Genomic DNA, 19,103 nt, shown 5'->3' on the forward strand with positions numbered 1-19,103 from the left:
TTTAAATGTAAATCGCTATTACGGTCGAAAACCTTAAGTATTTAGGTAATCCAACGACATTAGAAGAAGTTAAGAATGAACGGGATTAAATATATCAGTGGAAAAAATAGTAATATCTTTCTGTTTCGGTAAGTATTTATGTAAACTGTGCATACGTACGATATCGACCGCGATCGCTAACGGGTATGTGTAACCTCTTCGCTGAAGTAAAAGGAAGAGAAGTAAAGAGGAACAAAGAAGAAAGAAGGAATGCGGCCGCTACCGCCTTTGCAACCACTGCTGTCGCTATTGCTGCTGTCGCCTTGCTACTTATCATTAGGACATACTAAGGAAAACAATCAGAAGAGAAAAGAAGAGTAGAGTCTTTGCAATCGTCTCCTGATACTCTAGTGATAGCTGCGAGTACGAACATTTGCCATTCAACATGCTAAGCATATCAAAGGAAAACAAAGAAAGTATAAATACGTGGTTCTCTGCTTTCGAGGAAATCGTTTCTTCTTCACCCACCTTACTTCCCTTTTGTCAACTAATAACACACACACACACATACACTCTTTCTCTCCATGTTTCTCATTGGATGTATTTACGAGAAATTGTACTTGCTCATGTATGTATTTCTATTTTTATATACAGACCATCGTTTCAGCGTCTTTTTCATTAAAAGCTAATTAATAACCTGTCATATACTGCAAATTCACTATACGCAATTACACAAAATTAAATATATGTATATACATACTTATATATTTGTTCGTTCGATTAATGTCAGGACAAATAATTTAGATATTTTTGAATAAAAATAGTAACACATAAATATCAATTCTAGTTACTGATTTCACCAGTTGTATTATTATAGTGAAAAGAATATAATTTTTGTGAATATATAGAAACAATTTCTAAAATTTATTTAATCGAATAAGTATAAATGTCGTATATCAAGCTTGGAAACATTACACATATACCTATTTATTTAGATTATACTAAAAATCTATGCCTATTGAAAATCAAATCAACCGGATATTACAGTGTTATTCGTTAAATTTTATGTCAATTTCATTAATAGTAATGAGCGCAAATATAGGTACTATGCAAATCGCAAACAGAAAAAATTTGATCAAATATAAGGACAATTTCATAAAATTTCATTACACAAAATGTTAAACATCAATTAGGATGTAATAAATTCTTTAATACATTTATTGAAAACATTGGAAGTTCTTCACTACTACATTTGGTAATTATTAGTAGTAGCAATCGTTAAAGATACATATAAGAAGACTATTTACATTTGTAACTTATTATGGCTGATTATGGTCGTGTTTTAATGTTTTGAATACTTGTAAACAGATCAGGTCAAGTGCAAGCAAGAAATTGAATAACAGGGAAACAGTTACCGGAGAGAACGAATAGTGAAAATGAGAATGTGAAATATATAAGTTTACTGGAAGCTTACTTATCGACAAGCTTTAAACGAAACAAAAGTAAAAGATATGAAAATATTATTGGTATAGTCGACCTTAATATATGTAAGTACACACCAATGTTAATCTCTAAAACTATCGCTTCTCACTTGCTTGAAAAGTTTTATGTCTGCGAAAATATATTGATTGAAGATGCAATAGCAAAATATAGCAGTGCCCTTTATAATCATTACTGAAATTAAATCGTTACTTAAAAATGAAAATAATGCAAATGAAGATTAAAGAAACTATTCTTAATGCATTGTTTTAATGTTTATATCTAACTTACATACTTCATTAAAATCTAGATAGATATATTTGATGTAAATGAGATTATCAGAATACATATAGATAGGAAAAGCTCGATTTCCTTGAAGTATGTATGAATTGTTCCGTGAGATGTGATACGACACTAATCAATCTATTATATTTGAGACCGTGTATGATTTCATACGTTTCCATTTGAAATGATTAAGCACAACGACCTAGTAGCAGAAGAAAACTAGACCTCGTGTCTGTCCAAGTTTTCGCTAGACAGTTTCGAAAGGACGCGCTTGACAACGAGTTCTATTCACGCCACTAGGTCACCGAGAAAACTTGCTACGTCGTGTTCGAAATAGATCTTTCGAATACGATTGCAATACGGTTGAGCCATCATGAACTATGCATTACGATGAACAACATTGTGCAGAGACTCCAGGTCTACATCATAACGCGTTATGACATGTTTGCTTTTTTTAATTTCTCGCTAATTTTCTTTCACTACGTTTAATACTACATGTCCGTCCTCTATTGTAAACTAGTTCAACTTTTAGCAGGCAAGAGAAGTTTAGGTCGGAGAGAAGCTCTGTATAAAATCCGTTAAAATCCTTGTTGAAAAGATTGTTTAGAACATGTAACAGAAGACTAAATGCGTGCAATGCAAACCGTACTTTCGTCTGAAGGCGTCGTACACCAGAGCACAGATAGATGCGTCCAAATCATATACGTATTATCAGATTTTCTAATCCTATTAATTGGAGTTGATGTTGTATTACTTAAAGTTGCACCAACTGTCAAAGATATTAGCGATAACTTCTTGTGTTAAAACAACACAATATATAATAATATAAGGATATATAATATTCTAAATTTTGCTAAAGGCTCTAATATTTTGAGGCTGTTAGCAAGGCGTTGTTTGTCGATTTTTTTTCTTTTTTTTTAATAATATAATTTAGTTAACGTAGCAAGTATACTTATATAACAAGCATAATATCTGAACAAAATTATTGATGAGAGCTTTCTCGTTTATGAATTGATATACTCGTACAATACTTAAGATATGTATGAAATATGAATCAATATAAAGAATAAGAAATGCATAAAATTGAATTTTGAACATTAATCAATGAAATATCATACTAAACTGAATCGAAGAAGAGAAGAATAAAATGAATTTCTTTGCATCAACAGGACTATATCCTTGTAGGAATGCGCGAGATCAGAGAGCTTTCGCAAAACCGGTTCTTGTCGTAAACGTCATTTGACACATTTCCTGTGAAACAGTATAAACGACTCGAATGCACATACGCTTTAAATAATGTTATTTTCAAGCAAATCAAAAATAACAAAGAAGCTTTCACCTGATTTTCCAAATATTGAGTGAAAAATCTATACATACATTTGTTTGTTATAGTTACTAAAATAATACATTTAGAACTTTATTATAGTTATTAAAATAACACAAGATAACACAAGTATTTAGCTGCAAAAATGACAAAAATTACTTTTAAATTTATTATTTTTCTATATGTAAATCACATACTACGAAGTAACTATGTATCTGCTATTTACAAACGCAAATACAAGTTACAATCACAAATAATAGGAATCTATGATTGTAGGCACTACCAGAACTATTACTTACAAAGTTACTTTTAAACACTAATCATCATGATTTATGTTAAATAAATACGAATATTGCCAATTATATAATTATTATATAATTATAGTATAAAAATAAATATACATTCCCTTTTACCATAAATACCAAAAATATAGTAAATGATTGTTTCGATGCAGTAATAATATGCCCTTTAGGTATGGGTTATGTATTTTCCTTCCGAGAGTTAAATGCTCGTATTAAGTATAATTTCACTACTGACAATATGTCACGATAGAAAAATCATTTTATAATTTCTTGTGTATTAAATTATTCAATTAGATTCGCTGAGAATATGTTTGCGTATACACGACATGTTTGCAAAATGACACATATAGTAAAAATACTAAAAACATGAAATATTTATTATTTCTTAGACCGTGCCTTTCGGCTTTGGACGAACTTTCGGTTTTACATCTCTTATACCTATTTCGCTTCTTATATATTTACCTCCCCTTTTATCCACTCTATTGTAAAACATGAAATAAATATTGACAAAAATATTTCGAAAGATATTAAAGTATTTTAGAAAATATATAAACAGTTGCTCATTCATAAAATGATATTTCATAATCAGAAGGTATTATTTCCAAAGTATGGTTTTTGTTCAAGTTTTAGGCACTTAAAAGAAGTTAATTCATAAAGAAACCAAATAATAATTTAACCAGATATACAGAAAATATATATTTTACCTTATAATTCGTGCTTTATTGTAATAACAGTGCTATTAAATTATATGTATTTCCACGTGACTCATGTTTCAGTAATTTAAAGAGAAGTCAAAAATACAATAAGCCAAGTTTTCAACACAAACTCCATATATGATATATATATATAAGTATGTATACTGAAATTACGTTGTACGAAGGAACAAAAAATTCATATATATGAATATGAATCGTCTTGAAGCCACATTGATTAATAATGAAAGTTGACAATTAGAATTATGAACATAATTTTTTAAAATTTGACTTAGAGCGTAGATAATATTATTTACGCCATGCCCATGAGCAAAATGAGCTTATGAAATTAAGTCATTTACTTGAGAATTACTTACTACTTGAGAATTGAACGTAAATCGTGTATCCGGATAATGAAAATTGACATTTGCAAAAAACCGAATTGATCAGTTTCCCTTTTAAGTGGTTCATATATTGGAACAAGTATATATCATAAAATCGCACATATGAAGTGATAATAGAATTTAGAGACACAATTTACAAACCAAAAATACGAAATAATTCATGTGTAGACTGGATGCTTAAAATTTTCTACATCCAGGATATTACATATATCTCTTTCTTCATCTTCTAAATTACTAACTTTAATTTACAAACTTTTCTTATTTCCCAATGACATATAATATTCAAATGTACAATGCACAAGATAAATTTAATATATCGTCGCCCTGGTTCGTAATTAGTCCTAACTCCATTTTTCAAGAAAACAAGGAATTGATTAATTCATATAAGTACGTATGTCTCATTATTATAAGGAATACAGTTTGGTGATAATGCGATGAAAATTCCAATTAGAAAGCAATAAATATTCAGTTCTGTTAAGCCTAACATCGCACAATAATATAAACATCATAAACTTTAGACTAAGTTTTCTTAGTTTATAAAGTAGTGGAGACAGAATAGTTGAGAACTACATAGAGCGGCGATATGTTACGATATATTAAACAATTTACTAGATTTTATATGAAAATTTACGAAATAGGTTTCTTGTCTAGAAAAAAACTGAAAGCACCGTAAACGTGTCTGCATGTGTACAGTGCATACACGTACGTGACGCGCGCACAAGACTGTCTAAAAATAGAGAGTGAAAAACTATTCTCCAGAATGGTTGATACGAGTGAAGCAGATTATAGAGAAAACACATATTAACGAGCAAGAGAAACGCAAACATAAAATACGGGCGTGAGCAAACTGTGTACTACGAATTTTCCATAATCCATGGCATTAGTAGATTTGTATAGTTGATTTTCAGAATGACAGTTTCCCCACCCGTTATTTCATATCTTGTTTCCTCAATCGTATGCAATAATTCTGAGCCAGGCTGGCGGAATGCCGAATAGACTAAATCGAATTATGTCAAGATTAGTAGAATCGATCAGTTATGTATACGGATCGTAAGTCACATGAAATTGTAAGTTACTTTGATCAACTTACATTGTATAAGTTAATTTCCTGTCCTTCTCGCTCCGACGTAGAAAATTGGAAAAATAAAGTGAACGGCAGGCTCGAAGACACGAAGAGCAGACCGGGACGCGTAACACGTGACACATGATCGAGATACGATGTTTGCGAGCAGTTCGTTGCCGATTATGGGAAACTACGAGGTAACAAGAACCGGTATCTCAGGCATGAACAGCGTTCCTCGACACGACGCGACGCGACGTTGCGTATTTTTTTCGCGTGCGCGAATGCCGTAGCGAAATCCGTAAGATCTCAGAAACTATGGCGAAAGTTTCACAGGCATGTAGAACATGCTTGGACCGAACTCCAAGTATGAATCGCTGTGGGCGTTAATCATGCAACCAAAGTAAGGCGTGTCGCGAGTGAAATGATGCATTACCGAAGGTACAGAAGATATTAGTGGATTAATGGTTGCTTACCTTCGTCTAGTAGGCGCTCTACATGTATGAAGACATTAGGGAAAGCAGCTAACTGCTTTCGATCTTTTAGTAACTGTGACAGGTAGTCCGCTATACTCTGCGTCGTCGTGTTAGTATTATCACACATCGCAATTACTTGATTACTCCTATGGCGGTCACGCGAAAATAGAAAAAGATACAAAAACAAAAAAGGTATTGCAAAGAGAGGGAAACGGAAAGAAAAAGTGATCGTTAAACGTAAACGAGCAAGAGACAGACGACGTTGCAATTAAGATTCAAAACAACAGTAGTCCTTTCACGTTTTTGTTTTGCACAACGTTAACGCTGATTTTTCAATTATTCACTATTATATCACTTTGCCTTTTTATTTTTCGCACAATTATCTCGTAATTAATACAACTCGCTGTTCGTGCGTCGCGCCTTCTCACTCGTGGTTTCTCTGGCGCGCTCCTCGCATACGTCGCCACGATTGCGTTACGTTTTTAGAAATAGCGGAGTCAGTATACTATGTATAAGAAGGAGAAGGAGGAGGTAAAGGAGGAGGAGGAGGAGGAGGAGGAGGTGGAGGAGGAGAGGGAGAGAAGTATGTAAGAGCGACAGAAACAGGGAGGATAGAAGGAGGGACAGGGAAAGAAGTATCACGCGCGAGAAAGAGAGAGAGAGAGCGAAATTACGAACAAGGGAGAAGAAGCGGAGGAGAAAGGAAAGACGAGGAGGGTTGAGAAGGAAGAGGAGGAGAAGGAAAGGAGAGGAAGAGAGAAGGGGGAAGAAAAAGAAAGAAGGAGGGAAGGAGAAAAAGGAAAGAGAGATAGAGGAAGGGAAAGGCAGGAAAATTAGACACTGAGAGGAAGAGAGAAAGGAGAAAGAAAGAGAGAGGGGGAGAAAGAGAGAGAGAAGAAGAATACAGCCTCTCTCACGAGTTGGATTCTGTTAAGGTTAAAAAGTTAGATCGTAGATCGCGAAATTAAAAACAAACACACGCTACGGGATTCTCGGCTCTACTGCACTATCCGTGCATGTGCCGCGGTGAGCTACCCGTAGATTCCTGAGTTTGAACGCATGCGCAGCACTTGTTTTGCGCATGCGTCGTCCGTGTATTGGTCTTGCGTACCTCTATCGGCGCGCTTCTACCGCCCACTACCATATACGGCCTCTGCGTACGCGCGAGTACTGATCGTGATCGTGAGGTACGCGCCATACCATCACCGCATACAAGTTGGATAATTCAGGGACGTAGATATCTACTAGCATACCCTGCCTCATGCGATCTTTGTGATTCATGAGTCGACCGCCACTCCGTTTCATGAAATTCTTTTTGTTAACGGAACATCACGAAACACGTTTATTCGTATATCCTGCCGTTGTGTGAGGGACTGCCAAAATCAAGGACGTTGATCTATATGTGACCAATCTATTGAATAGGCTTTATTCGCTTAATTACGTGCTCATTACTGAAAGAGAAATGAGAAACTCATTCTCTTCGTATCAAACATTTATATTTACTAACTTTATATACCTTCTTTGGTACTCTAATTTATTTCTGGCCTGCCATTTACGACAAATTTTTCTAAATTCAATAAAATTAGCTGATCATCTAACGAAACACACGTAATGCTTTAAATAAACCACAAGCTAAATATAGATTTCGACTTTAACTCGATATTTTAGAGTCAGTTGAAAATTATTTTGTACGTAAATTTTCGAGACGACAAATTGCATCAAATAGTTTCTTTAATCGTTTAATTAATGACATTTAGAACAAGTATATTTAAGTGTAGTTTTAAGTGTTGGTATGTGTTTAATAATGTTCATTTACAAACCAAATAACAAGGAATTGATTATATAACATATTATTATATATTAATGTATTCTAATCAGGATGCTTAACTTATTGAAGATATTCTTTCATGAATTCTATAAATTTATATGAACTATCAATAAAGCTATTACAGAAAAGATACATATTCGTTTCGATATAATTCGTACAACGTTATTTATGCATTTTAAATATAAACCAATTACTTCTAAAAGAATTTTCGTGTTTATTACTAAAACTGCCGAACAACAAAATAAAAATTTGTTTATTATAATCAAGTAGAAATATGTATGTAGGAACTTTATTGTATTTTATTTTATTTTATTGTAAGTAACAAAGAGTTATCGTTGATTGTATAAAATACACATATATTAAGTTTTAAAAGAATTAAAATATTCTCTTCTTATATTAATGTAATTTAAGAAAAAAGGGAGCGTATAAATTAGTTGAATTCTCAAAAAATTTTTAATGGATATACATATAGCACGAATATATGACTTGTTTTATCATATGCAAAACTCTTCCGATTATAATAATACAGAGTATCAACGCACTCAACTAGATACGTTATAATATCGAAGCAGTATACTTTAGAATGTATAATTAATGCTTCTACCTACTTTCAATTTGCAGCCACGCAATGTATCGTATCATGGATTCGAACTACGCATTGATTGATGTATCGCATAGGAGATAATAATGTAATACCGATTAACAAATAACTACATTTCCTGAACAGGTTTATTAAATTTTTTATGTATAAAAATTATTTTAAAAATAGTAATTTTAGATAATAAAGAAAACGTGATTTTAAATTTATTAATCTTAACATATAAATTTCTTTAATTAACAATCGTAATATAAATATAAATAACAACTACCTTACCGTTATTTTTATTATATGATAATCTACTCTCGCAAACATATCTTTATTAGTTGTTTCATGTGTATATAATAATTCAAAGCAATGAATTATAAAAGTAATTATTTAAATATAAACATTTATTCATTTCTTCGCTTTTTGTTTGCTAGTTTTACCAAAAGAGACACATTCCTTTAATTTTAACAAGTTTTCGAAATCAAATATTCAATACAATTACGCATCATATTAATAATTACACTGTATGAAGTCATTGCACAAAGGGTACTGCCAATTGATCGAATTATTAATGTGATTTTATCTTGCCGTTAAAAATTCAAAAAATATATATTTTTTTTCTTTTCTAGTAAGACTCCCACTAAAATATACCTCATAACAGAGTGTTTACGCTGTTAGTTGCTACCAATTTTTCTATAAATAGTAGATTTGTGAGGAAAAATACAAAAGAACAAGGTTTTACTATTTCTAATATTTAATATTGCACAATGATTTTTCGCGTAAAGACGATACACCAGAAATATTATTAAATCGATAGTTAGCTATAATCTTTTTTACGTTATATGGAAGTACATTACGTTTATTTTTCGATATGTCAATGAAACAAGTTGAACAACTTATGATTCAATAACATTCTATATTTTATTGAAATATAAACATGAAGGAATTTAATGTCTTTTTTCACTGGATTTGGTATCCAAAAAGAATAGATATCGCTGCAGTTATGAAGTTATTCTTTTTTGTAGTTATAATGTCCGATATTGAGAATTTCGTAACCATATTTAGATACTTTATTAGTAAAGTAACTGCAGTGATACAAAATCTCTAAAATATTCTCCTAACATTCATAGCTTTCATTTCTTATATGTTTATAATATAAAAACAACTAAAACTATCCATTTCGAAATAGTTATAACTATGTTGTTACACGTAAACCATAACAAATATAAAAGATAGGAAACTTTATCTTTTTCTACCGTAAATTTATCAATTGCGCAAAAAAAAAGTTGAGAATTAATAGCATAAACACCCTGTATGCTATAATTAAAAATATTGCTTGATTCTATTCTCATCTATGTTTATTCTTGATATTTGTTTATATTATGTTTTTTCAATATAATTACAGCTCTCTTAACAAAATAATTTTATTACAAATTTTGTACTAAGGAAATTTTAGATATGAAAAAGATCAAAATTGAAAATGTAATAAAAGTGAAAAAGTTAAAATCCGTGAATGAATGAATTAAACAAAATTTTATATTACGATTAAAGTTCTTTATAATTGTGCAATGTTTTTTGCATTATCGTTACACAGGATTGTTTTAAATTCGTAAAGGATATCGTAAAGGATATTTATTTATTAATTTCATATGTATATTTTTTATATTGTATATAATTGCATTTGTTTTAAATTTTAATCTAGTATTAAATGACACAATACAATAACCAATAGTTACATATACAAAAGTTCTCAAAATATGTTTGTTTGAAAACGGAACTTCGTATACTGAAAATTTCATTTCACTCATAAATACAATGAATAATAGATAAATTTTATTGTATTTTTTATGTAATTATTTTTATTCTATAATTCTTTCGATTTTCAAACGATGTGTTCACATTACTTCAATGTTTAAATCTACGTGATAAATACACAAAATATACTTAATATTAACATAAATTATATGTTTGCACACATTCATATCGCAAGCTTACACGGAAACTTGGCATGAAACAAAATAAATGTATGACTAATATATTTGTTCAAACCTGGCATTACGTATCAGTATTTAAATTCTGTTGATATTTTATTATTGTCTAATTATTACTATTAGTATATATACAATTTAATATAACTAAAAATACAGCCACATGCAGGATGAAGAGTTATTTGAACTTGTAAGATTAAATTATTTGAAATAGTTATGTTGTTCAAAATATTCCCTTGCTTTTGAAGTAATCAAACGATAATGAAAAAACATTTTATTTAGAAAATAATTTTCACAAACAATAATTTCTTTCAATTTTTATTATAGTCGTTGGACAAGGACTAAAAGATGCATAATATATCAATTAAATATTGGGAAATTTTAACATTGTCCTTGATTAGTTTGTACAAAAATGCTCATTCAAATTGTTTACAAAAATGTGCCCATTTTTGAATAAGAAAAATATGAAAGGTTCAATTTTGTTAATCTATGTCCAATTTTGTACATTATTATATAATGTTACATATGGAAAATTTGAGTATTGAAACCTTTCTCATAGTTTTCTTAAATGTTTGAAATTTATTTTAACTTTGACTACGTTAAGTCGTATAGAATAAAAGAATAGAATAGATATCTACTAAATAGAGGAAATATATATTATTTGATATTATTGGCAATAAATTCTTCTTTACAATTGTTTAAAGGATCATAGGCGATAACAATAAAAGTTAAAAGTAAAAACGTATACCTTATTGAAAAAGTAAAATATATATCGTAATTTTATTTCTTGAAAGGAGAGAAGAGGAATTTTACAAATAGTAATCTATAGAGACGTGACTCAAAAACAGCGATCGATTATAAATTCTGTCGCCTTAGTGTTATCCCACGAGCGTTACCTTTTGTGCCATATCCAACACGCCTACACACATGTATTGGTTAGTATAAAGTAGCGTTGACGTCATACACCATGTGCCATACATGGTACTACTGAGAAATAGCGTGGGTGTCACACATAAAGTATTTCTCTTGTCATTTTTCACCAATCAATAGTTTCTTTTTAGTTGTTTATTTTGTAAGAAATGACAGGTAATATAAATAATTAAAATATATTGGTTATTTTATAATGTGCTTAAGCAGCACCGTCTATATATTATAACATAATATATAATTTATTGCCATCATATTCTAGTGATGCTGAGTACTTTACAATATATTTATTTGAGATACTCTACATCTGTTTACAGTCTTTCATTACTTTTAAATCAATAAGCTATAGTACCATAAGACAAGTTTTACCACTTTTTTTTGAGAATATATTCCGTGTAATTACTTTAAAAACTGTTTCATGGATCATAGTATAATTAACTAGTATGCTATTTATCTTTTAGTAACAAAAAATAAAAAAATAAAATAAAATATTAATATAGCATAATTAAATATTTGCTAGTGTAGCATGAAATAAGAGCTTTACGGATGAATCAAATTTTTCCCCGAATAAGTTAACTTTATTTAAATCTAACCTAATTTAATACAGCTGTAAAAAATATTATAATATATCTGAATGGATTCTATATCTCTATATTATACTTCATACTGTGATAATAAAATAATTATATATAGTAATAATTATTGTATAGTTTTACAAATTGCAGTATACATAAATAATTCATTAGTTACCATTTAAAATACTCTTACAAACAATACAACTATTCCAGGAAATAAATATCCACACATGTCTTATTTGTAAATTTTGTAATATTTTATACAAATCTTGCATATTGTACAATACCTTAAAAAGGTAAATAAAGAATTTTTTTATGAAATATATTTTATTTCTATAAAATTAGGTAAATTGTATTTTGCATTTTATATAACACAATCAATTTAAAAGTTAGACCGTGATTTAAATTTAGAGTATCCATAACCGCCTCCACCTAATCTTTTTCGTGGTCGGGAATTTTTACTTACTCCCACTTCTATAATGAAATAATGTTAAGGAAGCAATTTTTCTGCAATATTTGTATATATAAATGCAGCTAGCAGGTACATATATGTAATCTAAATAAAAATATATAAAGAATAAAAAATTTTCTGCACATTATAAAAATATAGCAAATAAAGAAAGAACATTTTTAACATTTTATATAATCGAAATCTAGTTTTCTGTGCATTGTACGCACATACATATAGTAAATGAATATAGTAAATACGCAAATTAAACATTAAAATATTAAATATTATTGAAAACTCAATAAGAGACTATATTAAAAAGGATACTCAAATCCACAGCTGGTGGAACCACAAACCCAAAAGATTTTGCGACCTTTGATAAGTCCAGGGTTTCAATATCAAAAATTTGTTTCAAATGATGAGAATCATATGCCCTCACATATGCTTTGAAGGCTTCTTTTGCTGACATATTTAAAAAATAATTCTTCGAAACCAATTTTTCAAGCTAAAACAGATGAAGAAACACAATTTAATTATTTCAATGTAGCGCACTTCAGATAGTCATAACTGTATTGAAACAATGATTAGAATTACTTTAAAACAACAGAAATTAATAATAAGAAGTATTAAATTTAATAGCATCATACATTATTAAATATCTCTAAATTTTTATAATTTTTATTATGAAAAATTACGGTTTAATGTAAAACAAATATAGAAGAAACTCATTTTTTTGTCACACACATTTTGTTTTTTCTGTGCATTCAAAATGTTAGAGTAAAAGTGATTTATATTTATAGATGGAAATAACAGAAGAATTCAATTTATTTTAATCTGAAATATTGTAAGTGATACTTAAAGTATCCAATTTGTGTAGTTAATTTACATTTTTAGCTGTCTTTGCATTTTATAGTTTACAGAAAATGTTTGCACACACAATTATTACGTATCCTTTACCCATGACTTTTAAAAAAAGAAAACTAAAAAAAGCTTAGAGTAATACAGATATATATATACAATTATATTATTTCTTATCTTATTATATTATTCTAATTACCTTTATATATAGATGTATTAGAAGAACTTACAATACATTAATTTAATTAATAATATATATTATATAATATAATATATATTGTATATATATTATTCTACCATAAAAATAAGGCCAAAATTGGAAAAGAAAAGAATATTTTTTATACTTGGTGTATAGACACCATATATTAGTAATAACCATGATACACATGTTGTGTATTTTAAGATATAAGGCATAATTCATTAATTATGAATATATCAAAAACTATTAACTTCCTACATTTACCTAAAATGGAACATAATCATTCTTTTTTTGACAAATTCTACAAAATAACTTTGCAACAAAATTGAATAGAATTTAGATATTATATTTCGCTATCTTCATTTTGTGAAGTTTTAATATGGATTTATGGATTGCTGTACATAAAATATTTCCAATTCTATAAATTTTTAGTTAAAAATTAAAAATGAAAATATGTATATTTACCTGTAATTGAATATCAGCAATTTTATTCCATGAAAAATCAAATTCGTTTACAGGTACTCTAGCCTGTTTAAGATAACGGAGAAAACCAAGTTCCTCTGGCCTTAAAATTAGTAACGCATGACCGCTGCTACCTTCTCCTCGAGCTGTTCTACCAACACGGTGAATATATTCCTGCAACAGCATTTAGTTATTATATTCATTATCAATTTAATAATGTTTGCATTATGTTACATTTAATTTAATTTGCCTTAGGATCATCTGGAGGATCATATTGTACAATCCAATCAACAGCTGGTATATCAAGACCACGGGCGGCCACATCAGTACAAAGGAGTATACCAGAAGACGCGTTACAGAATTGGAAAAATGTTGTTGTTCTCTTCGTTTGTTTCTGTTTCCCCTATTAAATAATTAAAATATGTAATATAAAACTGTTAGGTGTCAACTAATTGAAAGTATTCCACACTGTACCGTACATGTATGCTTAATACTGGCAAATCAATGTAATTTAGTAGTTCATGATGATATTTGACTGACATACATGAACTGAAGAAAACCATAACCTTTTTCTTTCTGTTCTTTTTTAAAAAAGTAAATAAAAGTAAAAATCTCTTTTCACTGGGGCACACAACATAACCCTGTTCTAAACCTTCTACTGTTGCCTTTTCCTTATCATCATCAACACCGACATAAACTGGTTCTTTTTTTAGAGCTAAAGTTGTTAACATTTCCGTTTGCTTGGTTTGTGTTGCACTAAACAACATTGTTAATCTCTTTTCTACAATAAAATATGTATATATTCTTTATCATTATCATTATTTCTGCTACAAAAATATGAAAGATTGAACTAACTTGGTAAAATGTTAATAATTTGTTTCAGTTCTTCTTCAAAACCAATATCTAAGATACGATCAGCTTCGTCAATAACCAGACATTGAAGATTTTTATACAAAAAGTCTGCTGTATTTTGTAGATGATCCAATAATCTACCAGGGGTAGCTACGATAATATTAATTCCTTTTACAAGTTTTTGAGCTTCAGTTTGTCTATTAGCACCCCCCATTAGTAAACCATATGTATGGTAATGATATTTCATTAGTTCTTTTAAAACTCCAAATGTTTGCATAGATAACTCTCGTGTTGGAGATATAATAATACAACCTGTGCCTAAAAATAGTAATATAATGAAATACTTACATCCCAAACATTTTATTTATATTATTAACATACCATTGCGAGGCATAAATTTCAATTTATAAATTAATTCAACAGCTGGTATTAAAAATGCTAAAGTTTTCCCAGATCCTGTTTTTGCAGAACCCACTAGATCTCTTCCTTCTAGTAAAGGAGGAATAGCTTTTGCTTGTATTTCTGTCATGTTTGTAAAACCCATGTCTTCTATTGCTTTTAAAGTGTTTTCACAAACAGATTCTGCTAATACCTTAAAATTCGTATCATTTGCTATCGTTAGACCCATTGCAGATCCAGGTACTGCAAAAATGAAAAATAAATCAAATTAATATATAATTAATATATAATGTATTAATATGTAATATTAATATATAATATTAATATATAATTCACAATTTCTAAACTTCTCCAATTGTCTTTTTGAAAAAAATTGACATATAGTATTATCTATCTGTTAATTAATAATAAATTGCAATAATTATGATTTTTAAAATATATGTATATATTTTTCTGTATTAAAAAAGAATTGATGATCTTAATTCTCTTAAATGAATTCATATACTTTTAATATGATATTCTCTATCAAAAAGTTCCTTCCCAGATTCTAAAAGAATATTAAACAAATTTAATAATAATCATTTCCCCATTGTATTGACATTTTTAATTGACATATCCAGTTCTTTAGTCACTTGTCAAATAAATGAATACGATTAACGTGAAAGTGATTTAATCCTTGGATAATATCATCCTCATTTGTAATAAGTCTTTTGAAGGAAATTTATCACACATGACCAAAAATTGTTCAAAACTATAAAAAGATCTTATATAGGGATAAACTCTATTTGAGTATTATTGTCTATGGAAATTTACCGATTTGCATGTATCTTTTTTTTTTTTGCATTCACTAAACTCTAATAGCATGTTATGAAAACTCTCTATTGAAAAACACATTTATTGTGATACAATAGTTATAAATTAATGTTGTATATATGAAACTATGTTATCAATACAGAGTAGAGGTATGAATGCATGAACTGTTCTATATTTTCGATTAATTTTTTTATAAGGAATGCAACCATATCGAGCTGTATTACCTGCAACGAAAGTCTCTATATACCAATCTTTTTCAAAAAATTATTTGATGTGGTTCAAAAATTGTAAATACCATTGAACTGTACAGCTTATATATAATTTAATACTGATTAATACTGATTATATAAGGGGATAAACCATAAAATTGTATAAAGAAAGCTTTTTAAATAAAAATATTTTTAGTGCACTTCAATGGTTAACTTCCGAATAATATGTCACTTATAGCAAATGTTTTTGTTTTGGAATTTACAGTAATTAAAAGATTAGTGAAATTTTCTTAAAATACTTACAATTTTCATTTATACTATTAGTATTGTTATCTTGTGATATTTGATCATCTTCGATTTTCTTTCTTTTCTCTGTAACATATAATAATTACATGTTATACAATAAACATATTTTATTAAGGGAAATGCCTGGGTTGATGAGACAAGATTTAGATTTGAAATTTTTTAATATCACATACAAATAGTTGTTTTATACTATATAAATAGATCACTCAAGTTTATGCAGACGAAAAATATATAAAGTAATATACTCTCAAATAAACAGATAGCACATGTGGCTACGTTTGATTTCTCATGTCTCAGTCGCTTTGCAGTCTTATGTTAATAAACATCTACATGATATAATACTAACGATAGAAAATTTCAGCAGATTAGAGAAATTAATTGAAACACAGACAGAACATATAAACAACTTATTATCTCTGTTAGCAATGGTAATAAATAAAATAACGCTCAGTATAAAATAATGAAGCTGATATGTATTACTACAGGAAATGCCATTGCATTCGTTCAACATAAAAACGAACTGCAAAATCATCCTAGACTGCCACAAAATAGATATAATGCTCATTTCTGAAACTCATTTCACAAACAAAAATCACTTCAATATCAATGTCTATAATACATCACATTTAACACCCCAGTGGCCAGGTAAATCAGATATTAATATAAAATCAAATATAAAACATTATAAGCTCCATTAGAAACATGATATAAAAAGAATTATCTCCAGGCATCTAATGTTATGATTCAAGACTGGTATAGTCTGCAATATCTAATATTTACTGTCCTCCTAGACACGATCTTTTGAAGAAAGATTTTGATTATTTTTTTGGAAGTTTCATTTTTGATAACAACATAAATCCAAAGAAAGCTCCAGGACACAACATGATCAATGATAAAATGATCAAATTTGTGATCATAGAAACTTTATGCCATCTCTGCATCCGTTTATGCTAGAATGAAGTATGGTTGTACTATAAATTTAATTAAGGTTTCTTGCGAATATCTATGAAACTAATGCCAAGCGATGGTAACATGCATAGGGAAAAGTTATTCATGATGTTGATTTGGACAACATACTTGAGGGTCATTAAAATCAATGAGATTGTCTGATATTAAATAATTACTGTTATTTCTCAACTTACTTTTGCACTATTTAAATAATTAATCATAATTTAAATAATGATTCTGCAACATACCATGTCAAAGCATGTGATGAAATGAATGACCATCACGTTAAATATATGTTGTAGATTAATGTAAACAGAAATAAGTAATGGAAACATTCTAGAAGTCAAAAACTAATGACATTTGGATTCATGTTCATTAAAACTCTTTTGTCTGTGTTAATAAATACTACATGCTGTTAAAGTTTACCATTAACTCCTTGATATATCTTGTATATTATATATATTTTTCATTATATGAATATTAGTATGCAAACAATACAAATTTATTATTTTCGCTCATCCAAGAAGATAAAAAATTAAACTTTGAACATTTTTACCCTGATTGTAAATTATATATTTCACATTTATAGAAAGAATTACTTTCTTTTACTATTTACATTACACTTTCCATTCTATTATGTTATTATTTTTTTATGGTTAGATAGTAAAGAATATGAACATTAAAAGGTTACTTAAATATCAAAGAATTTTTCTCAAACATGGTTTAGATTAAAATTAGGAAATTATAAAAAGCAATTACTTTGAGTAAATCTGTTTTGATTCTAACAGATGTTAATGTACTAATTTCAGTTAACAAATTAAATTCTACCTAGCAATGCTTTCACTATTGTATATACTTTATATGTGCCTTCGAAATATAACAAACATAAATACAGTCTATATTCAGTTTTGAAGAAAATTAAAATATTAATAAATATAATCTAAATTGTAGAAATTAAATAAATAATTATTTTAACTTACTTTTTACTGGCACACTTTCTTGTGAGTGACGTCGTTTCGATTCATTCATAACATCTACCTCATTTTCTTGAATATCATCTTCTAAATTTTCAATTGGGGCTTCACCTGCCATTAATATAAAATAGATTATCAGTAAGAGCTAATAATTTTATGTAAAAATAGGTTATAATATAACAATAATAAATTATATTTTATGACTACATTTATAATCTTGCACTTGCTTCTCCCGTTCTTTCAATACTTCAAGTTTCTTCCTTTCTTTTTTCTTAATTTTTCGCATTAAAACTTTATTAGGTACTGACATATTTATTTAACAAATCAAATGCTTATTTTAATGCAATAAAATATCTCAACACGTTTTATCCATGTGCTAAACTGAAAATTCATGCCTTCTTTAAAACTAGTTTGCAATGACAGTGGGCGTTACGGTCGCCCAATCAGAGCGTTTCTCTCACTGACATATCAATGGCTTCTCTCTGCTTCAAGTTGTTACTAAGAACACATGTGAAAAGGGATATTCTTGATCCAATGTTAAAAATGTCAGCCAAAAGATGGAGTTGGGAATTCTATCCGCATTAATCTTTCCCTATTATTTTTTTTTTAATTTATATGAAGAAAGAATAGCTTAAAACTTCAATACAATAAGAACCAAAACAGAGGTTTTATTAGAAAATGAATTAAATAAACTTAGAAATCACAGATTAAAAAATACAAATATTATGAA

The 19,103-nt window shown here is 28.7% G+C and overlaps 2 protein-coding genes and 1 long non-coding RNA gene across 15 annotated transcripts in view; 1 reads left to right on the plus strand and 2 right to left on the minus strand.

The window, feature by feature from the left end:
- LOC122572690 (protein held out wings) overlaps nt 1-7,155 on the minus strand; it is a 49,028-nt gene extending 41,873 nt beyond the window's left edge. For 4 of the 13 annotated variants that reach the window (XR_006318526.1, XR_006318529.1, XR_006318528.1 and 1 more), the window contains exon 1: nt 6,002-7,155. Coding sequence is in view for 9 of the 13 variants with exons in the window: in XM_043737989.1 (XP_043593924.1) it covers nt 6,002-6,128 (127 nt within the window). In the remaining 4 variants the exon portion in view is untranslated. The remainder of the gene's footprint in view (nt 1-6,001) is intronic. The other 9 variants (XM_043737989.1, XM_043737990.1, XM_043737984.1 and 6 more) reach the window with 4 other exon arrangements.
- Nucleotides 7,156-11,366: 4,211 nt separating this feature from the next.
- Nucleotides 11,367-14,306, plus strand: LOC122573016. The gene is made up of 3 exons (XR_006318636.1): nt 11,367-11,489; nt 13,929-14,034; nt 14,128-14,306. It is a non-coding gene; the product is annotated as an uncharacterized LOC122573016 (long non-coding RNA).
- On the minus strand, nt 12,214-18,783 carry LOC122573015 (probable ATP-dependent RNA helicase pitchoune). The gene is made up of 10 exons (XM_043738848.1): nt 18,581-18,783; nt 18,380-18,484; nt 16,449-16,517; nt 15,106-15,366; nt 14,728-15,042; nt 14,352-14,653; nt 14,123-14,275; nt 13,876-14,046; nt 12,681-12,858; nt 12,214-12,379 (listed from the first exon to the last, which is right to left on the minus strand). The coding sequence occupies exons 1-10, from the start codon at nt 18,681-18,683 to the stop codon at nt 12,288-12,290; spliced, it is 1,749 nt and encodes a 582-aa protein (XP_043594783.1). The 5' UTR covers nt 18,684-18,783; the 3' UTR covers nt 12,214-12,287.
- Between the last annotated feature and the right edge of the window lie 320 nt (nt 18,784-19,103).

The sequence above is a fragment of the Bombus pyrosoma genome, linkage group LG11 (genome assembly GCF_014825855.1).
Source record: "Bombus pyrosoma isolate SC7728 linkage group LG11, ASM1482585v1, whole genome shotgun sequence".
In the NCBI taxonomy this organism is placed as follows: domain Eukaryota; kingdom Metazoa; phylum Arthropoda; class Insecta; order Hymenoptera; family Apidae; genus Bombus; species Bombus pyrosoma.